This window comes from Odocoileus virginianus, chromosome 4 (genome assembly GCF_023699985.2).
Source record: "Odocoileus virginianus isolate 20LAN1187 ecotype Illinois chromosome 4, Ovbor_1.2, whole genome shotgun sequence".
Classification (NCBI taxonomy): Eukaryota; Metazoa; Chordata; class Mammalia; order Artiodactyla; family Cervidae; genus Odocoileus; species Odocoileus virginianus.
The window spans coordinates 25899229-25917414 of record NC_069677.1 but is presented as its reverse complement, the minus strand read 5'-3'; the positions used below and the strand labels follow the sequence as shown (position 1 = coordinate 25917414).

Here is an 18186-nt window from a genome sequence, read left to right as displayed (position 1 = left end):
GCTGCCATTTCCTTCTCCATGGCCCTCCATTAATTCAACAGATAATTTTTTAGCAGAATACAAAATAGTGTGATTACCATGATATTGAAATGTTATTACTAGAAGACACAGAAGACAAATATGTAGAAATGCTAATACTTATAATGATTTTGTTTTCCATCTCTTGTATTTTTCAAGTCTGTAATGTATTCATATTACTTTTCCTGATGCCTATCACATGAAGAAAATATTTTGAGACTGACTTTTTTTAAACTGTCACATTCTAAATGAATTTTATTTACTGTGCCATGCTCAGGGACAATTTTAAGTTTTGTAAGGCTTGAAACAAAAACAATTTGGGAGCCCACTCTAAGAACAGTACAAAAATAGGTATAGAATCTTCCAAGATGCCCATACAAGAGAAGGGACTAAAGCTTTAGCTCATCACCTTCAAGGTAAATCTCTTTCTGGTTATTGTTGCAAAATGAATTATTCTTGATAAAGTCACTTTTGACTTACAGACTTACAGGTTTGTGTATGTGTGTGTCTGTATATTTAACACAAAAACTATGAAACAAGAAGCTTTTATAATCAGTATCTTATTTTAAGCAGTACACATGAAAATAAAATTTCTAATAAAATAAAATAAAATAAATTAGAAATGCACATGGTATTTGCTACAGTGATACCCAGAGAAGCAGTTTAGTGTGGTCACTGGGAGTGTGAATTCCAGAGTCAAATTGCCTGGGTTCAAACCTCAGCTTCACCAATTCCTAATTGGGAGACCTCAGGCAATTCAGATGACCACTCTACTGCTCAGTATATTCACCTGAAAAAGGAGAACAGGGCCTACCTAATGGGACTGTTGCAGGAATTAGATTAGAAATGGAAGGACAGCAAGATTACTACTTGTTCCCCTGGTGGCTCAGTGGTAAAGGATCTGCCTGTAATGCAGGAGACCTGGGTTTGAACCCTGGGTTGGGAAGATCCTCTGGAGCAGGGAATGGCAACCCACTCCAGTATTCTTGCCTGGAGAATCCCCATGGACAGAGGAGCCTGGCAGGCTATAGTCCACGGAGTTGCAAAGAGTCTTAGTAAACTACTAAGATTACTACTTAGTACATGTAAAATACTTAAACCCTGGCACATGGTTAAGTGCAAAATAAGGGTGAGCTATTAGTATTATTTGTTAACATATCACTTATAATTACAATTCAAGTTGGGTAACTATTTCCATTTTCTGAACATCTCAGATGATGCTTACAGAGTTCTGTAATATAAAGCTTAAATTTTTACAAGAATTTTACTTTCAAAAGACTAAATTCCATCAATAAGAAATGCAATGAATGAATTAATGATACATCTTTATCGTGAAACCAATAAACAGCCAATAAAAGAATGAGGTATATCTATATTTACTGACAGAGAAAGATGTCCATCATATAATATTAGCATATATTATTAAGGTTCTATTTACTGTTCTTCTCTATGTATCTTGTATTCTGTGTGTCTACGTATAAATGTTTCTATTCATGTAGAAAATGCCTGGAGGAACACATACCTTAATATAGGTGGAGTGGAACTGAGGAACTTAATGTACTCATGTACTCTTAGAACTTTGTATTTTACATAACGTGCTTGCATTTCTAACTTAATTTTAAAATTTGAGTCAGAAAAAAAGAGCTGAATCTACCTTGGTGTGTCCACAAACTTCTCAATCAGCATGGCATCATCATTGAAAGACTTCTTAGCTTCTCTCCGTGCTGATTCTAACTGCTCTTGAAATTCTTTTTCAGATCTAATGATCCTCATACCCTAAGATGGAAAGATAGTTATGACTATAGCATAAGTGAAACAACTTAGACTAGTCCAAAACAGAATACAAGCACGCACAACCTTACTTTTCCTCCTCCACCACGGACGGCCTTAATCATGACGGGGTAACCAATTGTCCTAGCGTGCTCTTGCAGGCATTGGTCTGACTGGTCCTCCCCGTGATAACCCTCCACAACAGGCACTCCAGCAGCAGCCATGATGGATTTGGATGTGCTTTAGAATAAAAAAATCGATATGCCCCAAAGCTATGAATTATTTCATACAAGAAAAACACAAATACTGCCAAGTCTATAAAATACAAAGGAACTTTAAAAAGAAAACACTCCATAGGAAAGGAAGGACTGTAGTCTGAGACAACTAATATTAATACAATTGTTAAAATATCTACTAGTTTTTTCAATCCAGTTTTCACATGGTAGTTCATTCCATCCTGTTTTTTAATCCCCAAAAAACTGATCAACATATTGACTACCAACACAAATTATTATACTTGATACTTGACTGTTTTCTGTAATGCAATGAAGTGGCATATAAATAAGTTATGCCTATGATGACATAAAGACATATTAACCTATTAACTAGGTCTATTGTAGGTAAAATAAACCATTTCAATTAACCTTCTTATTGGCTATATTTAAAAGATATAAACTCATACCTCTTTATACCCATGTCTCTAATTGCTGATGAAGGAGGACCTACAAAAATAATTCCTTCTTGCTTACACAGTTCGGCAAATTCCATGTTTTCTGAGAGAAAGCCATATCCTGGATGGATAGCCTAGAAGGGAGAAATGAATTGATAAGCTTTCCAGTGTTCCACTGGCAGACTGTGATACAGGTGACGGCATCTTCCTCTGAGGAGGCCTCTCCCTATGCTGCTGATAGGTACATATGGTCTCTAACAGAATATGTTTCCAAAGAGATGTCTGAACTTTATTTTTCTAATATATTTTTTAATGGAAGCATATTTGATTTACAATTGAATTTTCATACTAAAGTTCTGAAGCCTTACCTGAAACAGAAAAACCAATATTTCTTTTTATTGTGGAAATATCATATCAAATTTACCATTTTAACCACTTTGAGTGTATAGTTCAGTGGCATTAAGTATGCTCACAATGTTGTGCAACCATCACCATCATCCATCAACCCCCAAATTCTATACCTATTACATAATAATTTCCCATTCCCTGATAACCTCTATTTTATTTTCCATCTTCTCTGTACCCAATAAAAGGGAATCAAACAATATTTGTCCATTTGTCTCTGGCTTATTTAGCATGATATTTTCAAGTATCAGAATTTCATTCCTTTTTATGGCTGCATAATGGTCCACTGCAGTTATAGTCTACATTTTGTTCATCCATGCATCTGTTGACAGACATGCGGACTGCTTTCACCTTTTGGTTACTGTGAATACTGCTGCTATGAACATTAGTATACAAGTATCCTGCCTTAAATTCTTTCAGGTATATATAAAATGTCAAGGAATATTTGCAGTTAGGAGTAAAGAACTTCAGGTTGGTAAGGTGGGTGGGTGGTGGTTTGCTCTGTCTCTCTACAAAGCTCGCCTAGAACTGAAACCACGTGCCCAAAACTTGCAAAGAGCATCCTTACACAATACTAACATTTAGCTTCAGGTCACTATCTGCTGATGCTGCCCTTCCAGAAAAAAGCTAAGAATCAAAAAGTCATATAGTCAAATAGCATTAAAATCTGTATATACTTCAGTGAAAAAGGACCCTCTCAGATTTTAACCTAATCACTTGCAACTTACTCAGAGTTTTAAGAAATTTACTTGGCTGTCTATCCCACAGAAGAGGAATATCAGTAACTGAACGACAGCAAGATTTCTAAGAGAAACATGCTGACAGTGAAAAGCGACGAAAGAGAGGAGAGTAAGAAGTGAGACAGGCTTATGTGGTTTAGCAAGGAGTAAGGCAACTCTCCAACTTCAACAGTTCTGAGGGCATTTCTGTCCTTTTAAAATAATAATTAAGTATGTATAATTATAACCAAGAGAATGTGAGAAGAAAAAAGCTTATCCAACCCTATTTCAAAACAGTTACGTCCAAAGAACCTTTCAAAATAAAAGGGGTAAGCTTTAGACGTCTGGGAAACTCCTGTGACTAAAAAAACCCACATCTTAGTAACAGCAAATAGCAATATGCTAGATACTGAACACAAATAATCACATTTTGATGTCAGCTCAGAGTTCTATTCCTTTTAAACCAAAGTTCGATTTTAGTCATTTTATGTGAAATGTCAAGTATTATTTATGTCAGGCAAAATAAAACAGGTCCACATGCCAGTCCTACCTGATTTTTTAACAGCTTTTTTAAAGGTACAATTTACCATATGAAACATTCACCCATTTAATTTGATGAATCAAGCACATTTACATAATTGTGCTGTAACTGGACTGTGACTATACCCCAGCTTTAGGACACTTCTACCAGAATTCCTACATGCCCATGTGCATAAATGATGAATCCTTGCTCACAGAACCAGGCAACTACTGACTTGCTTTCTTTCTACATAATTTTACCTCTTTAGGAAGTCTCACATAATGGAAACATACAGTCCACAATTTTATATGTCTGGCTTAAACTTACTATAATTTTCTGTGGTTCACCAGCAAAAAGAAAAAAAAGAAAGAGTACTGATGCATGCTACAACATGGATATATATACCACTTTGATTTACAGACTATATGGCTATATCACATTTTAAAAAATAATTTTATTTATTTTTATTTAATTTTTGGCTGTACTGGGTCTTCGCTGCTGCCTGGGCTTTTCTCTAGTTGTGGTGAGCAGGGGCTAATCTCGAGCTGTGGTGCACAGACTTCTCACTGCAGTGGCTTCTGTTGCGGAGCACAGGCTTCAGTAGTCGTGGCCACGTGCTCAGTACTTTTGGCTGCCAGGCTCTGGAACACAGGCATAGCTGCTTCCCAGCATGTGGGATCTTCTTGACCAGGGATTGAACCTGTGTCTCCTATATTGGCAGGTAGATTCTTTACCACTGAGCTACCAGGGAAGCCCACACATTTTGTTTTTTATTAATTTGGATTTTTCCCAGTTTTTGGCCGTTATGATTAACGCTATTATAAACATGCATGTATAGGTCTTTAATTTTTCTCAGAAATGTTTCATAGTTTTCAGTAGATAGGTCTTGAGCTAACGTTTTACTAAGTAGTTGACTTTCACTGATGTTATTGCAAATACAACTGATTCCTTAATTTCATTTTCAAAGTGTTGTTGCTAGCCTCCCTTTTTTGGGAACAGATACTTAATTCAACAGAACCCTGATTAACCAGATAAATACTCTCTCTTTGTAATTAAGAAAAGCAGCTGTCTCTTTGCAAACAATAATGTTCAAACAAGTATGGGAATGGCCTCAAGGAATTTAGCCAATTTCTTTTAGGGTGAACACTAATTTATACAAACCACAGTATCCTCGAGCATTTGAATGGATTGAAAAGGAAATCTAACAATGCTACTACTACCAGTGGGCTAATTTTCTAGCCATCAGGCAGGTGTTTAGCTGCTGATGCACCCTGGTGCGACACAGGCTGCTGCTGCTGCTAAGTCACTTCAGTCGTGTCCGACTCTGCGCGACCCCATAGACGGCAGCCCACCAGCCTCCCCCGTCCCTGGGATTCTCAAGGCAAGAACCCTGGAGTGGGTTGCCATTTCCTTCTCCAATGCAAGAAAGTGAAAAGTGAAAGTGAAGTCGCTCAGTCATGTCAGACTCTTAGGGACCCCATTGACTGCAGCCTACCAGGCTCCTCCGTCCATGTGATTTTCCAGGCAAGAGTACTGGAGTGGGTTGCCATTGCCTTCTCCGGTGTGACACAGGATTGCAAGCCTTTTTAGACTGTTCATCCTTTGGTAGTAATACACGAATAATACACGAAATAATACACGAAAGACAGAAAACTGGTATCATCTCCTACCCTTAAATCTCTGCCAAAATAATTTCTTCTATGTTTATAGTTTGTGCCTATTCTGCTCTGTGCTTGTTCAAGTATATGCATAGATACAAAGCTGTTGTTGTTATTATTGGCTCTGTCTTCAGCAAAACTGAGATGTGTAAGCTTTCCATGGTGGAGCAGACAATTCATACTCCTCAAATTCTTTTTTGTGTGTGTATGATTTTGAAATGTCTCTAATAAAGTTATTTATTCCTTGTGGCACATTAAAAGAAATTGGAGCACCTTCACAAAACATTCATGTTTAGGAGCTAATCCAGGTAACCAAGGGGATGGGTGAGGCCTGGCAAAAGCTTTTCACTAAATAATAATATACTTACAAAAATGTAAGTAAGTCGCTCAGTCATGTCTGACTCTTTGCAACCCCATGGACTATGGAATTCTCCAGGCCAGAATACTGGAGTGGGTAGCTGGTCCCTTCTCCAGGGGATCTTCCCAACCCAGGGATCAAACCCAGGTCTCCTGCATTGCAGGCGGATTCTTTACCAGCTGAGTCACAAAGGAAGTCCCTTTACAAAAACGTGCACATTGTAAATATACAGCTTTTTTAAACATAGTTTTCATAAACACTCATTTTAAGAAACAAATAATCACTGACATTTCATCAGAGAGCAGAAAGCTCTCTTCCAGGTAATTTTAAGTCCTGCCCAAGGTTCTACATCGACATTTCCTTTAAAAGGCTCCTCAGTGATTCTAATCTTCAGCCAGAGCTTACTACTACTACCTCTTTCCCAGCAGAGAAGCCCTGACACAACTGACAATCAAGAGGACCAGTCTAATGAGCATGCTTACCATTGTGTCTTCTGGATTCTCTCAGTACAGCCATGTCACTGAACAAATTACCAGAAATTTAGCTCATGAGTAAATTTTACTCTAGTATCTATACAAATGCCTATGTCAAAATGGCCACATTTAGAATTCTACATGGAAACACAAAAGACTTCAAATAGCCAAACAATTTTAAGAAAGAAGAACAGAACTGGAGGAACCACACTCTCTGACTTCAGACTATACTACAAAGCTATAGTAGTCAAAGCAGTATGGTACTGGTATAAATATAGACATACATCAGTGGAACAGGATAGAGCCCAGAGGAAAAAAATCTACATACTTATGTTCAACCTACAACAAAGGAGGCAAAAATACACGATGGAGAAAAGGCAGTCTTTTCAATAAGTGGTACATATATAGCCATATGTAAAAGAATAAAATTAGAACATTCTCTAACATCATATACAAAGATAAACTCAAAATGGATTAAAGACCTAAATGTAAGACCAGATACTATAAAACTCCTGGAGGAAAACACAGGCAGAACAAGCTTTGACATAAGTTGCAACAATATATTTTTTTTGATCAGTCTCCTAAAGAAAAGGAAATAAAAGCAAAAATAAACAAAAGGAGCCAAATTAAACTTCAAAGCTTTTGGTCAGCAAAGGAAACCATTGCCAAAACTAAAAGACAATCTACTGAATGGGAGAAAATGTTTGCAAATGATAATAAGGGATTAATATGCAACATATAAACAACTCATACAATTCAACATCAAAAAAACAAACAACCTGATTAAAAAATGGGCAGAAGAACCCAATGGACATTTTTCCAAAAAGGAAATGCAGATGACCAACAGGCACATGAAAAGATGCTCAACATCACTAATTATCAGGGAAATGCAAATCAAAACCACAATGAGATATCACCTCACAACTGTCAGAGTGGCTACCATCAAAAAGAACAGAAATAACAAATGCTGGAAAGGACATGGACAAAAGGGGACACTTCTGCACTGTTGGTGGGAATGTAAATTGGTGCAGCCACTGTGGAGGCTTCTCAAAAATCTGAAAAGAGAACTACCATATAACCCAGCAATTCTACTCCTGGGTATGTATTTGGAAAAAAAAAAAAAATGAAAACGCTAGTTCGAAAAGATACATGCAGCCCAATGTTCATAGAAGCATTATTTACAATTGCTAGGATCTGGAAGCAACCTAAATGCCCATCGATAGATGAATGGATAAAGAAGATCTGGTATATGTACACAATGGAATGCTACTCAGCCATAAAAAAGAATGAAATGTTGCCATTTGCAGCAACATGAATGGACTAGGAAGGCATTATGTTAAGTAAAATAAGTCAGACAGAGGAAGACAAATATGACGTCACTTATATGAAGGATCTAAAAAATACAACAAACTAGTGAATACAACAAAAAAGAAACAGGGAATTTCCTGGCAGTCCAGTAGTTAGGACTCAGTACTCTCATTGCCAGGGTCGCAGGTTCAATCTCTGGCCAGGAAACTAAGATGCCACAAGCTATGCTGCATGACCAGGAAAAAAAAAGCAGACTCACAGATACATAGAACTACCAGTGCAGAGTGGGAAAAAGGGAGGGGCAAAATAGGGGTAGGAGACTAAGCAGTATAAACTATTATATATAAAACAAGCTACAAGAATATATTCTACGACATGGGGAATATAGCCAATATTTTGTAATAACTGCAAGTGAAATGTATCCTTTAAAAATTGTATAAAATTTTTTAAAAAGAATTCTACATCTTTTGCAAACTTCTTTCAATATCACTATGCACACATTATTCAGTGTCCTTTATTAAAACAATATGATTCTTGTCAAAATGAGGGCAAGGTTTGCTCCCCTAATTGGCAAATAGCCTTTCAGTGAAGAACCCTGTGGGCTTCCCAGGTGGTGCTAGGGGTAAAGTACCTGCCTGCCAATGCAGGAGATGTAAGAGACATGGGTTTGATCCCTGGGTTGGGAACATCCCCTGGAGGAAGACATGGCAACCCACTCCAGTATTCTTGCCTGGAAAAACCCATGGACAGAGGAGCCTGGCAAGCTACAGTCCATAGGGTCACAGAGAGTTAGATGTCACTTAGCATGCATGCAAGCAAGCAAAGAGCCCTAAATTGTAACCTACCAAACTTTCTTTTTGATCAGGCAGCTTTCACTGGCCTAAGTTTTTTGACTTAATTCCAATCACTATGCCCCAATAATAGTCCCATATTACTTATTTCTTGCTTTTACTCTTAACCACTATCTGTAATGCTTGCAATTCACCTCAAATCTTAAATATCCAGGCAAAATGTGTGACAATTATTTGTGTAACACTATTTGTGTTCTTACAGGATCTAACGTAATACTAATCCAGATAGACATGGCGTTGACAAACTCCCCAGAATTAACATATGATACATTTGCTATAGAGTCATTACTTACACTGAAAAATGGTCTCAGTGAACTGCCATTAAAAAGGAAAAGGATTTTCACCTCTTTGATTAGAAAGCAAAGATAAAATAAGGAAGCTGACTGGCTTACAAGAAGTTATTTCTGAAATTTCTGATTAAATAATACCTTCCTCTTTCCCAAAATGCCAGGCAAGGCTCAGCCTGGTCTATTAAACAGAAGCTGAGAGTCAGGAAACTTTTGTTTAAATCTTTCTCTTTCAGTGATAAGACAAGTTTTGCTTTCAAAGTACCTGGGGACCTTGGGGGGTAAATGCAAATTATGCATAAAAATGTAAATTACAGCTGGCTAGAAGTGAGGCCTAACAGCCTAATTTCAACCAAATGAAGCCATGGACCACACTTTGAATAGTGAGACTGGATGATTTTGGGTAACATGTATCCTGTGCATTAGATTTTACACTTGTAAAATGGTGGTAATAATACTGTATCATGTAAGCTCAAACACGCAATAGATACAAAGTGACAATTACATTAAAGTGCCTGGATTCCTAAGGGCCTTTTACTCCAATTGATAATTAAAAAGTTTTAGAAACAAGCAAATTTTAAATATCTGTGTTTACAAATTAATGCCTACATTGTTCAGTCTAGAAACTCTGATTATAAAGAAGAGAACACTGATGCAGAAACACATAAACACAAAACAACTGCATATATTCATTAATTCAAATTAATGCCTCCCTGTGCCAGGTAACAGGAATGTTGGGAGGTAAAGAAAATAAGTCTCAGATGTGGGTTCTTGTTTTAGGCGGAGCACAGTGGAGTCAGGGAGTCGTGATGTGCATTAAAATTATTAAACAAGAAAATAGCTAATTAAATCTAAAGATGACTGGAACTGGAAAGCAAATGCTAAAGGAAAAGGCAGACATCAATGTGACCAGAGGAGTCATGAAAGTAATTGTTAGAGGCAGGAATTCAGGTGCTAGTGAAGAGCAAGCCTATAGCAATGGACTCCTAATTATCCTGACTGCTGCTTTTGTTCTCACCCCACCTTTGCCCCCTTCCACTGGCTGATTCCCCACCAGCAGCCACAAAGATCTTATTAAAGATCTTTGGGTGATTTGATTAAATCAAATCACCTCACTTCTCTGCTTAAAATCCTCCAATAGCTATTTAGAATGAAATGCAAACTCCTTACTAATGCTCTGAATAAGGCCTATAGTAGTCTAAAAGATGCTGCCTCTACCCTTCTCAGCTTCATCATCTACCACTTTCCTCCTGAGTCTTGCTGGTTTTCCAGCTCCAAACCCGACCTTCCACTGAGTTTGGCGACCAGCCTCTGCCAATTAGCATTCTGGACAGCTGCTTCCCTATCAGGTTCTACCAGCAGGGGTCACTGTAGGGAAACTGGCACCCAGGGAAGCTCTCTGTTCTTCCATAGCCCTCACCAGCAGTTCCGGTGATGAGCCTCTCCTGGAATTTTCGAAACCAGACTCATGCTCCTAGGTAGGGCCCCTCCATAGAGAAACTGAGGAAGAGCTGTAGAAGGTCCTTCCTCCAACCTCTTCCCTGGTCAAAGAGGTAAGTTTTTATCACTAGGTAATTTCGACATACTTTTTTTCTCTTCTAGTCCTTCTAGACAACTGGTGGAACTAAACCCTAACTTAATTCCCCTCCGTTGAAATATCTAGTGGAATTTGTTTTACTAACAGGATCCTGAATGACACAGCTCTTCACTGCCTTCCCTCCATCCACACCGAGTATTTCTGTCTCTTGAACACCAACCTTATGCTCATCTCAGTGTCCTGGCAGTCCCATTTGACTGAACTTCTATGGCTGGTTCCTTCTCTTCAGGCAGGTCTCTGTTCAACTGGCACCTCTTCAGAGAGGCCTCTGCTGACCGCACTTTTAAATAAATATTTAAAAGCATTTCCTAACCAGTCTTTAACCCCTTATCCGGCTTTATTTTCTTCCCACCACGTACAACATTCCTAGTTATAGTAGTACTTTACTTGTTTCATTCACTGGAAAGGGTGACTTTAACTCAGATGACCATTATATCTACTACTGTGGGCAAGAATCCCTTAGAAGAAATGGAGTAGCCACCGTAGTCAACAAAGAGTCCGAAATGCGGTACTTGGATGCAATCTCAAAAACGGCTCAATGATCTCTGTTCATTTCCAAGGCAAACCATTCAATATCACAGTAATCCTAGTCTATGCCCCGACCAGAAATGCTGAAGAAGCTGAAGTTGAATGGTTCTATGAAGACCTACAAGACCTTCGAGAACTAACACCCAAAAAAGAAGTCCTTTTCACTAGAGAGGACTGGAATGCAAAAGTAGGAAGTCAAGAAACACCTGGAGTAACAGGCAAATTTGGCCTTGGAGTACGGAATGAAGCAGGGCAAAGGCTAATAGAGTTTTGCCAAGAGAATGCACTAGTCACAGCAAACATTCACTTCCAACAACACAAGACATGAACATCATCAGATGGTCAACACTGAATTCAGATTGACTATATTCTTTGCAGTCAAACATGAAGAAGCTCTATACAGTCAGCAAAAACAAGACTGGGAGCTAACTGTGGCTCAGATCTAAATGCCTTAATGCCAAATTCAGACTTAAATTGAAGAAAGTAGGGAAAACCATTCAGGTATGACCACAGACCATTCAGATATGACCTAAATAAAACCCCTTACAATTATATAGTGTGGAAGTGAGAAACAGATCCAAGGGATTAGCTCTGATAGACAGAGTGCCTGGAGAACTATGGATGGAGGTTCATGACATTGTAAAGGAGGCAGGGATCAAGACTATCCCCAAGAAAAAGAAACGTAAAAAGGCTAAATGGTTGTCTGAGAAGGCCTTACAAATAGCTGTGAAAAGAAAAGAAGCAAAAAGCAATGGAGAAAAGGAAAGATATACCCATTTGAATGCAAAGTTCCAAAGAATAGCAAGGAGAGATAAAAAAGCCTTGCTCAGTGATCAGTGCAAAGAAAAAGAGGAAAACAATAGAATGGGAAAGACTAGAGATCTTGTCAAGAAAATTAGAGATACCAAGGGAATATTTTATGCAAAGATGGGCACAATAAAGGACAGAAATGGTATGGAACTAACAGTAGCAGAAGATATTAATAAGAGGTGGCAAGAATGCACAGAAGAACTGTACAAAAAGGTCTTCACGACCCAGGTAATCACGATGGTGTGATCGCTCACCTAGAGCCAGACATCCTGGAATGCTAAGTCAAGTGGGCCTTAGGAAGGGTCACTACAAACAAAGCGAGTGGAGGTGATGGAATTCCAGCTGAGCTATTTCAAATCCTAAAAGATGATGCTGTGAAAGTGCTGCACTCAATATGTCAGCAAATTTGGAAAACTCAGCAGTGGCCACAGGACTGGAAAAAGTCAGTTTTCATTCCAATCCCAAAGAAAGGCAATGCCAAAGAATGCTCAAACTACCACACAATTGCATTCATCTCACACACTAGTAAAGTAATGCTCAAAATTCACCAAGCCAGGTTTCAACAGTATGTGAACAGTGAATTTCCAGATGTTCAAGCTGGATTTAGAAAAGGCCGAGGAACCAGAGATCAAATTGCCAACATCTGCTGGATCAATGAAAAAGCAAGAGAGTTCCAGAAACACATCTACTTCTGTTTTACTGACATTGCCAAAGCCTTTGACTGTGTGGATCACAACAAACTGTGGAAAATTCTGAAAGAGATGGGAATACCAGACCACCTGACCAGCCTCTTGAGAAATCTGTATGCAGGTCAGGAAGCAACAGTTAGAACTGGACATGGAACAACAGACTGGTTCCAAATAGGGAAAGGAGTATGTCAAGGCTGTATATTGTCACCCTTGCTTATTTAACTTATATGCAGAGTACATCATGAGAAATGCTGGGCTGGATGAAGCACAAGCTGGAATCAAGATTTCTGGGAGAAGTATCAGTAACCTCAGATATGCAGATAACACTACTCTTATGGCAGAAAGTGAAGAAAAACTAAAGAGCCTCTTGATGAAAGTGAAAGAGGAGAGTGAAAAAGTTGGCTTAAAACTCAACATTCAGAAAACTAAGATCAAGGCATCTGGTCCTATCACTTCATGGCAAATAGATGGGAAAACCATGGAAACAGTGACAGACTTTATTTTCTTGGGCTCCAAAATCACTGCAGATGGTGACTGCAGCCAAGAAGTTAAAAGATGCCTGCTTCTTAGAAGACAAATTATAACCAACTTAGACAGCATATTAAAAAGCAGAGACATTACTTTGCCAACAAAGGTCCATCTAATCAAAGCTATGGTTTTTCCAGTAGTCATGTATGGATGTGAGAGTTGGACAATAAAGAAAGCTAAGCACTGAAGAATTGATGCTTTGAACTGCGGTGTTGGAGAAGACTCTTGAGAGTCCCTTGGACTGCAAGGAGATCCAACCAGTCCATCCTAAAGGAGATCGGTCCTGGATGTTCTTTGGAAGGACTGATGCTGAAACTGAAATTTCAATACTTTGGCCATCTGATGCAAAGAGCTGACTCATTTGAAAAGACCCTGATGCTGGGAAAGACTGAAAGCGGGAGGAAAAGGGGACGACAGAGGATGAGATGGTTGGATAGCATCACCGACTCGAGGGACATGAGCTTGAGTAAACTCTGGGAGTTGGTGATAGACAGGGAGGCCTGGCATGCTACAGTCCATGGGGTCGCAAAGAGTCAGACATGACTGAACGACTGAACTGAACTGAACTTGTTTCATTATTTTCTGCCTCATCCAGAAAAAAAGCTACAGAGTGTAGCTTTAGACACAGGGTATAAACTCTGTCAGTCATTGCTGCACTCACACTTAGAAGCTGGCACAAAGCAGGAGACCAAATAGTGCCTGCTGAGCGAATAAATGCATGAATGAGATGTCAAGGGGGAAAGAGTACTTTAAGCACATAGAACAATATAAGCAAATGCTCAGAGAAATAAGCATGATGTGTAAAGATGGAGAAAAGTTCACTGTAGCCATAATAAAGAACTGGTGATGAGAGGTTAAGTTTTGACAAATACTGGAAAAACTCTCAAATGCTAGGCTGAAGAGTTTGAACTTTATCTTGTAACCACTGGAGATTTACTCACTGGGAAATAGGATGAGACAGGGGGTAAGTTATTGAGAAAAAAATAAAGAGTAGGTGGTATTGATGAAACAAGTGTTTACGAAACATCTGTCTATAGTAAAAGCAACTGCTAGCAGTGATCTGCCTAGCACAACTCATTGGATGGGCAGGGGATTTAGAAGCAGGGAAATCAGATGAGAATCAGAAAATCCAGATAAGAGATTGTAAGGACTGGCTGTGTGATTAAAAAGAACAATTTCTGGAGACAATTCAAAGAAAGAGTCAAGAAAAGTTGGCTCCTGTTTTATTTTGAAGGATGAGCGATGTAATAACAGTGAAGTTTTGAGCCTGAGATACTGAAAAACCAGGGAGCAGGGCCCTGGAATGAGACTGGAAAGTCAAGAGGGAAAAAGAATCCTTTTTTGATTCTACTTTTCCTTATAATTTAAAGCACCATCTATTTCTCCCAAAGAATCTGATGTTCCTAGGACCTGTCTTGGAAGATAGAGGATTTCTTGGAAGACAGAGGATCTCCCTCTTAAATATGTAATTAAAACCTCCCTCTACCTGTTTCCTCAAAGATCTAAAGTGCACAGGATTCAGTAACAAGGTAGAGTGGCTGATGAGTGAGAAGGGACACATCTTGTTTACAATAACCCCATAATCAAATGTAAAAACATTAGGAATAGTTAAAAAGAGAGAATGAGTTCTCTAAATAATAAGTAACTTTGTGTAAACTGTACAAAACTTATTCCTCTTGCAATGCAGATTTCTCCACAACTCTATTACCTGTGCGGCAGAGATCTTGGCCACTTGAATGATTTTTTCCATAGAAAGGTAGCTCTGCTGAGAGGGAGCGGGGCCGATGAGATAGGCTTCATCTGCCTGTGGAAAGAATATTACAGGCTTAACAGACCACACAGCTAGGAAACATGAGTACACTGTACGGAACTGCCGGCTGCCTAAGAACACGCAAGAACTGAGAAAGCAGCAGCAGCTCATGTCTATGTTACAAAAATTAGCCAGTTTGGAATCTTTTGCACGAGATACCAAAACTTGGCTTTTTATGAATAAAACACACAAGAGTGAAATTAAAAGTGCCCTGGGTTAGGAAACAAGAGGCATTAGTCACAGCATTATTATTAGCAACAACAGTAACCTTAAATGTAGTTAATGCCAAAAATGCAGTTTGAAAACAGACAAAATATACAACAGATTATACAGCAAGAAATAAAATTACAAAGTTTTCTGAAGTTTATATAATTATTACAGTATGATAATACTCCTTCTATACATTTGTGAACTATTTTACACTGTCCCTTAAAACTGTCACATAATCATAGCGTCTCTTGAAGCAGACCAGAAGTAACCCCTGTGGACATAACTTTCCATTTCCACATTCCTATTTATTTGAACATATTTATATAACCATACAACAGTTTTAGTTTTTGTTTTTACACAAATAGGGGTAAACTCTAGAGTCATTGTCTGCAATTCCTTTTTTCATTAACAGAACATCTTTCCTTGCTAGTACACATGTCTACCTCATTTTCTGAAACAATTGCATAAAGTTCCACAGTAGGGAGGTACCTTAGTTCATTTAATCAGGTACCTCTTAACAGACATTTAAGCCATAATGGCAAATGGATGCCAGCAACATCTTGTACATGACTCTGGGGGCACATGTATGAGTGTATCTCTGGACGGAGATCTAGAGGAGTGTTTGCAGGGTTGGGTGAAAGACATGACATTTTAATCACTCCTGGTTAATCACCCTTTGAAATGGTGTCATTAATATACATTTCTATCAACAAGTTAATTTCTAACCACATTAACCAACACTGAATAGTATTCATCTTGCATAGGAGTAACATGAAAATCTGCTTTTCAAGCTATCAATCTGGCTGAAGTGTAGAAAATACTGTGGGAGGGGGTCAAGAGTAGAAGTAGGCAAACCACATACAAGGCTACAGCATCTGACCAGGTGAAGACGACAGTGGTTCTGACTTAAGGTGCAGGTGGTAGAGGGCAGAGAGAAGTGGAAAGAAATGTTTGAGAAGCAGAATTAACAACAACTGGGGATTGTCTGGATGGGGCACGGGGAATGATGTAGACTGGAGATGAGGATGGGAGGTATTCAAACAACCCCCGAATCTCTGGCATTATTATTTTTATAAGCAATGGTATTGCGATCTACTGGGTTAAGGAAGTCTGTAAGAAAAGCAGCTTCAGTAGAGATGAAAGGTGATGAGTTCAATTTCGGACACACTGATTTGGTGCCCATCCAGGGGGAACTGGACAGACACGTACCACATTCAAAAGGAAGCCTGGGCTAGAAACTCACTTTTGGAAGTTTTTACCAACGGAGCTGATGATACGATCTACAGTGAGAGTGCAGTGAGAAAAGGAGAAAGTGGAAGATTCCTGGTAGGAGACAGAAGGATTCCATAGCACAGGAAGACAACTGGCCGTGGATGGGGAGAGGACAGATGCAGAAAAAGTGAGTGGGTTCTGCGGCAGGAAGCTCAGTCCTGAGTCCTCTATGAATGATCAGGTGATAACAGGTGGTAGAGGGAGACTCCGAGGCCAGAATGGAGCAAAATGGGTTCCAGATAGAATCTGAGGGGAAAGTAGTCAGAGCTGCATGGGCCTGCTGTGCAGCGTGGAAAGCCCAGGTGAAGCTGGTCACCAGGAATTTCTGTCAGTCTTTGGAGGCTTGCTGCAGCCAGAAAGAAGGCCAGTAGCTAAATTCATCCATGGTTGGGTTCTGTCTGGTGTTAATAGCTAATAACAATCAATAACAATCACAAACCTCAGGGGAGTAAGGTCCTTTCAGTTATAATTTATAGTTAAGTCAAGGCTCAGAAACATTAAGTGAATTGTCCAATATCCCTTGCCTAGTAAGTGGCAGTTGCCAAGTCTGACCTCAGTCCTTCCTCTGGTAAATCAAGGATCTGGATGTGTGCCATGGACAGTGGGATCTGGGGGTCAGCCGCATTCTCTGAATCAACCCTTGATGAAACGGGACCTTGCCTATAAGTCAACGACACCGCTGAGCACACAATTTAGTTCCACTGGTGTCATGGGTGGTTCCCAAGATAAATTATTACTGAGCAGGTTGAACTTACCTACTTAGACACTGTTAACACTAACAAATATAAACTGTCACCCAAGAAGTAAAATACTGACACAATAAACAAATAAGTCACTTACAATATTTGACTTCTGGTTTTTAAAAACGTACCATGTCAACATGCATGGAATTCCTGTCGGCCTCACTATAAACAGCCACAGACTGTACACCCATTTTTTTGGCTGTCCGTATCACCCTGCAGGCAATTTCTCCTCTGTTTGCAATGAGGACCTTGGAAATGTTTTGTCCTGTTTAAAATACCATGAAAACCATATACAAATATTACTAGGGAATTAAGGAATGAGAATGCAAAATATAGTTGTCCCTCAGTATCTGTGGGGGACTGGTTAATTTCTTGGTGACCATGAGTACATAACCCCAGAACTCCTAGAGCCTCATGACTGATAATGTGACATCACCCTGTGGCATCACCCTGTTTCCTCACCATCAGCCAGAGACTTGAGCACAAGCTCATCACATATCATAAGACCCATCTCCCTCATCTGACTTCTAAAGATGCTGTGCTGAAACTCTTCTGGGGAGCTTGGGGCTTTTTGAGGCATAAGCCCTGCAATAAACCTTTCTCTGCTCCAAACTTCAATGTTTTGGTTTATTTGGCTTCACTGTGGGGCACACAAACTTGGGCTAACGATTCAGCTAAAAGAAATGCTAGCTCCAGGATTTGATCCAGGTTAGCTTCACTCCACAATGAGAGAAGCTCTTCGTCACTCTGCTCCATTGCTTCTATCCCTCTGTACACAGGGGTGTGGGTTAAATATATAAAAATATTCTATTATGCACACATTAAATAATTAAACCTTTCCTTTTCTTACTTCACAATCTGAAACAAAGTCAAACAGAAGACACTGTCAGTACCTGTGGTTGTTGCATACTTCCTTGTTCTTTGCTTCCAAGCCCATCCCCTATAAAATGAATCCAAATGGA

The 18186-nt window shown here is 39.2% G+C and overlaps 1 protein-coding gene across 3 annotated transcripts in view; it reads right to left on the bottom strand.

Annotated features, from left to right (window-relative positions):
* MCCC1 (methylcrotonyl-CoA carboxylase subunit 1) overlaps positions 1–18186 on the bottom strand; it is a 58566-nt gene that overhangs the window by 33487 nt on the left and 6893 nt on the right. For 2 of the 3 annotated variants that reach the window (XM_070466342.1, XM_020879942.2), the window contains exons 2-6: positions 18118–18164; positions 14898–14993; positions 2471–2592; positions 1881–2028; positions 1673–1794 (exon numbers count right to left, since the gene is read on the bottom strand). In XM_070466342.1, the coding sequence (XP_070322443.1) occupies positions 1673–1794; positions 1881–2028; positions 2471–2592; positions 14898–14993; positions 18118–18132 (503 nt within the window). In that variant the 5' untranslated portion in view covers positions 18133–18164. Of the gene's footprint in view, positions 1–1672; positions 1795–1880; positions 2029–2470; positions 2593–14897; positions 14994–17352; positions 17490–18117; positions 18165–18186 lie in introns of all 3 variants that reach the window. The other variant, XM_020879941.2, reaches the window with a different exon arrangement.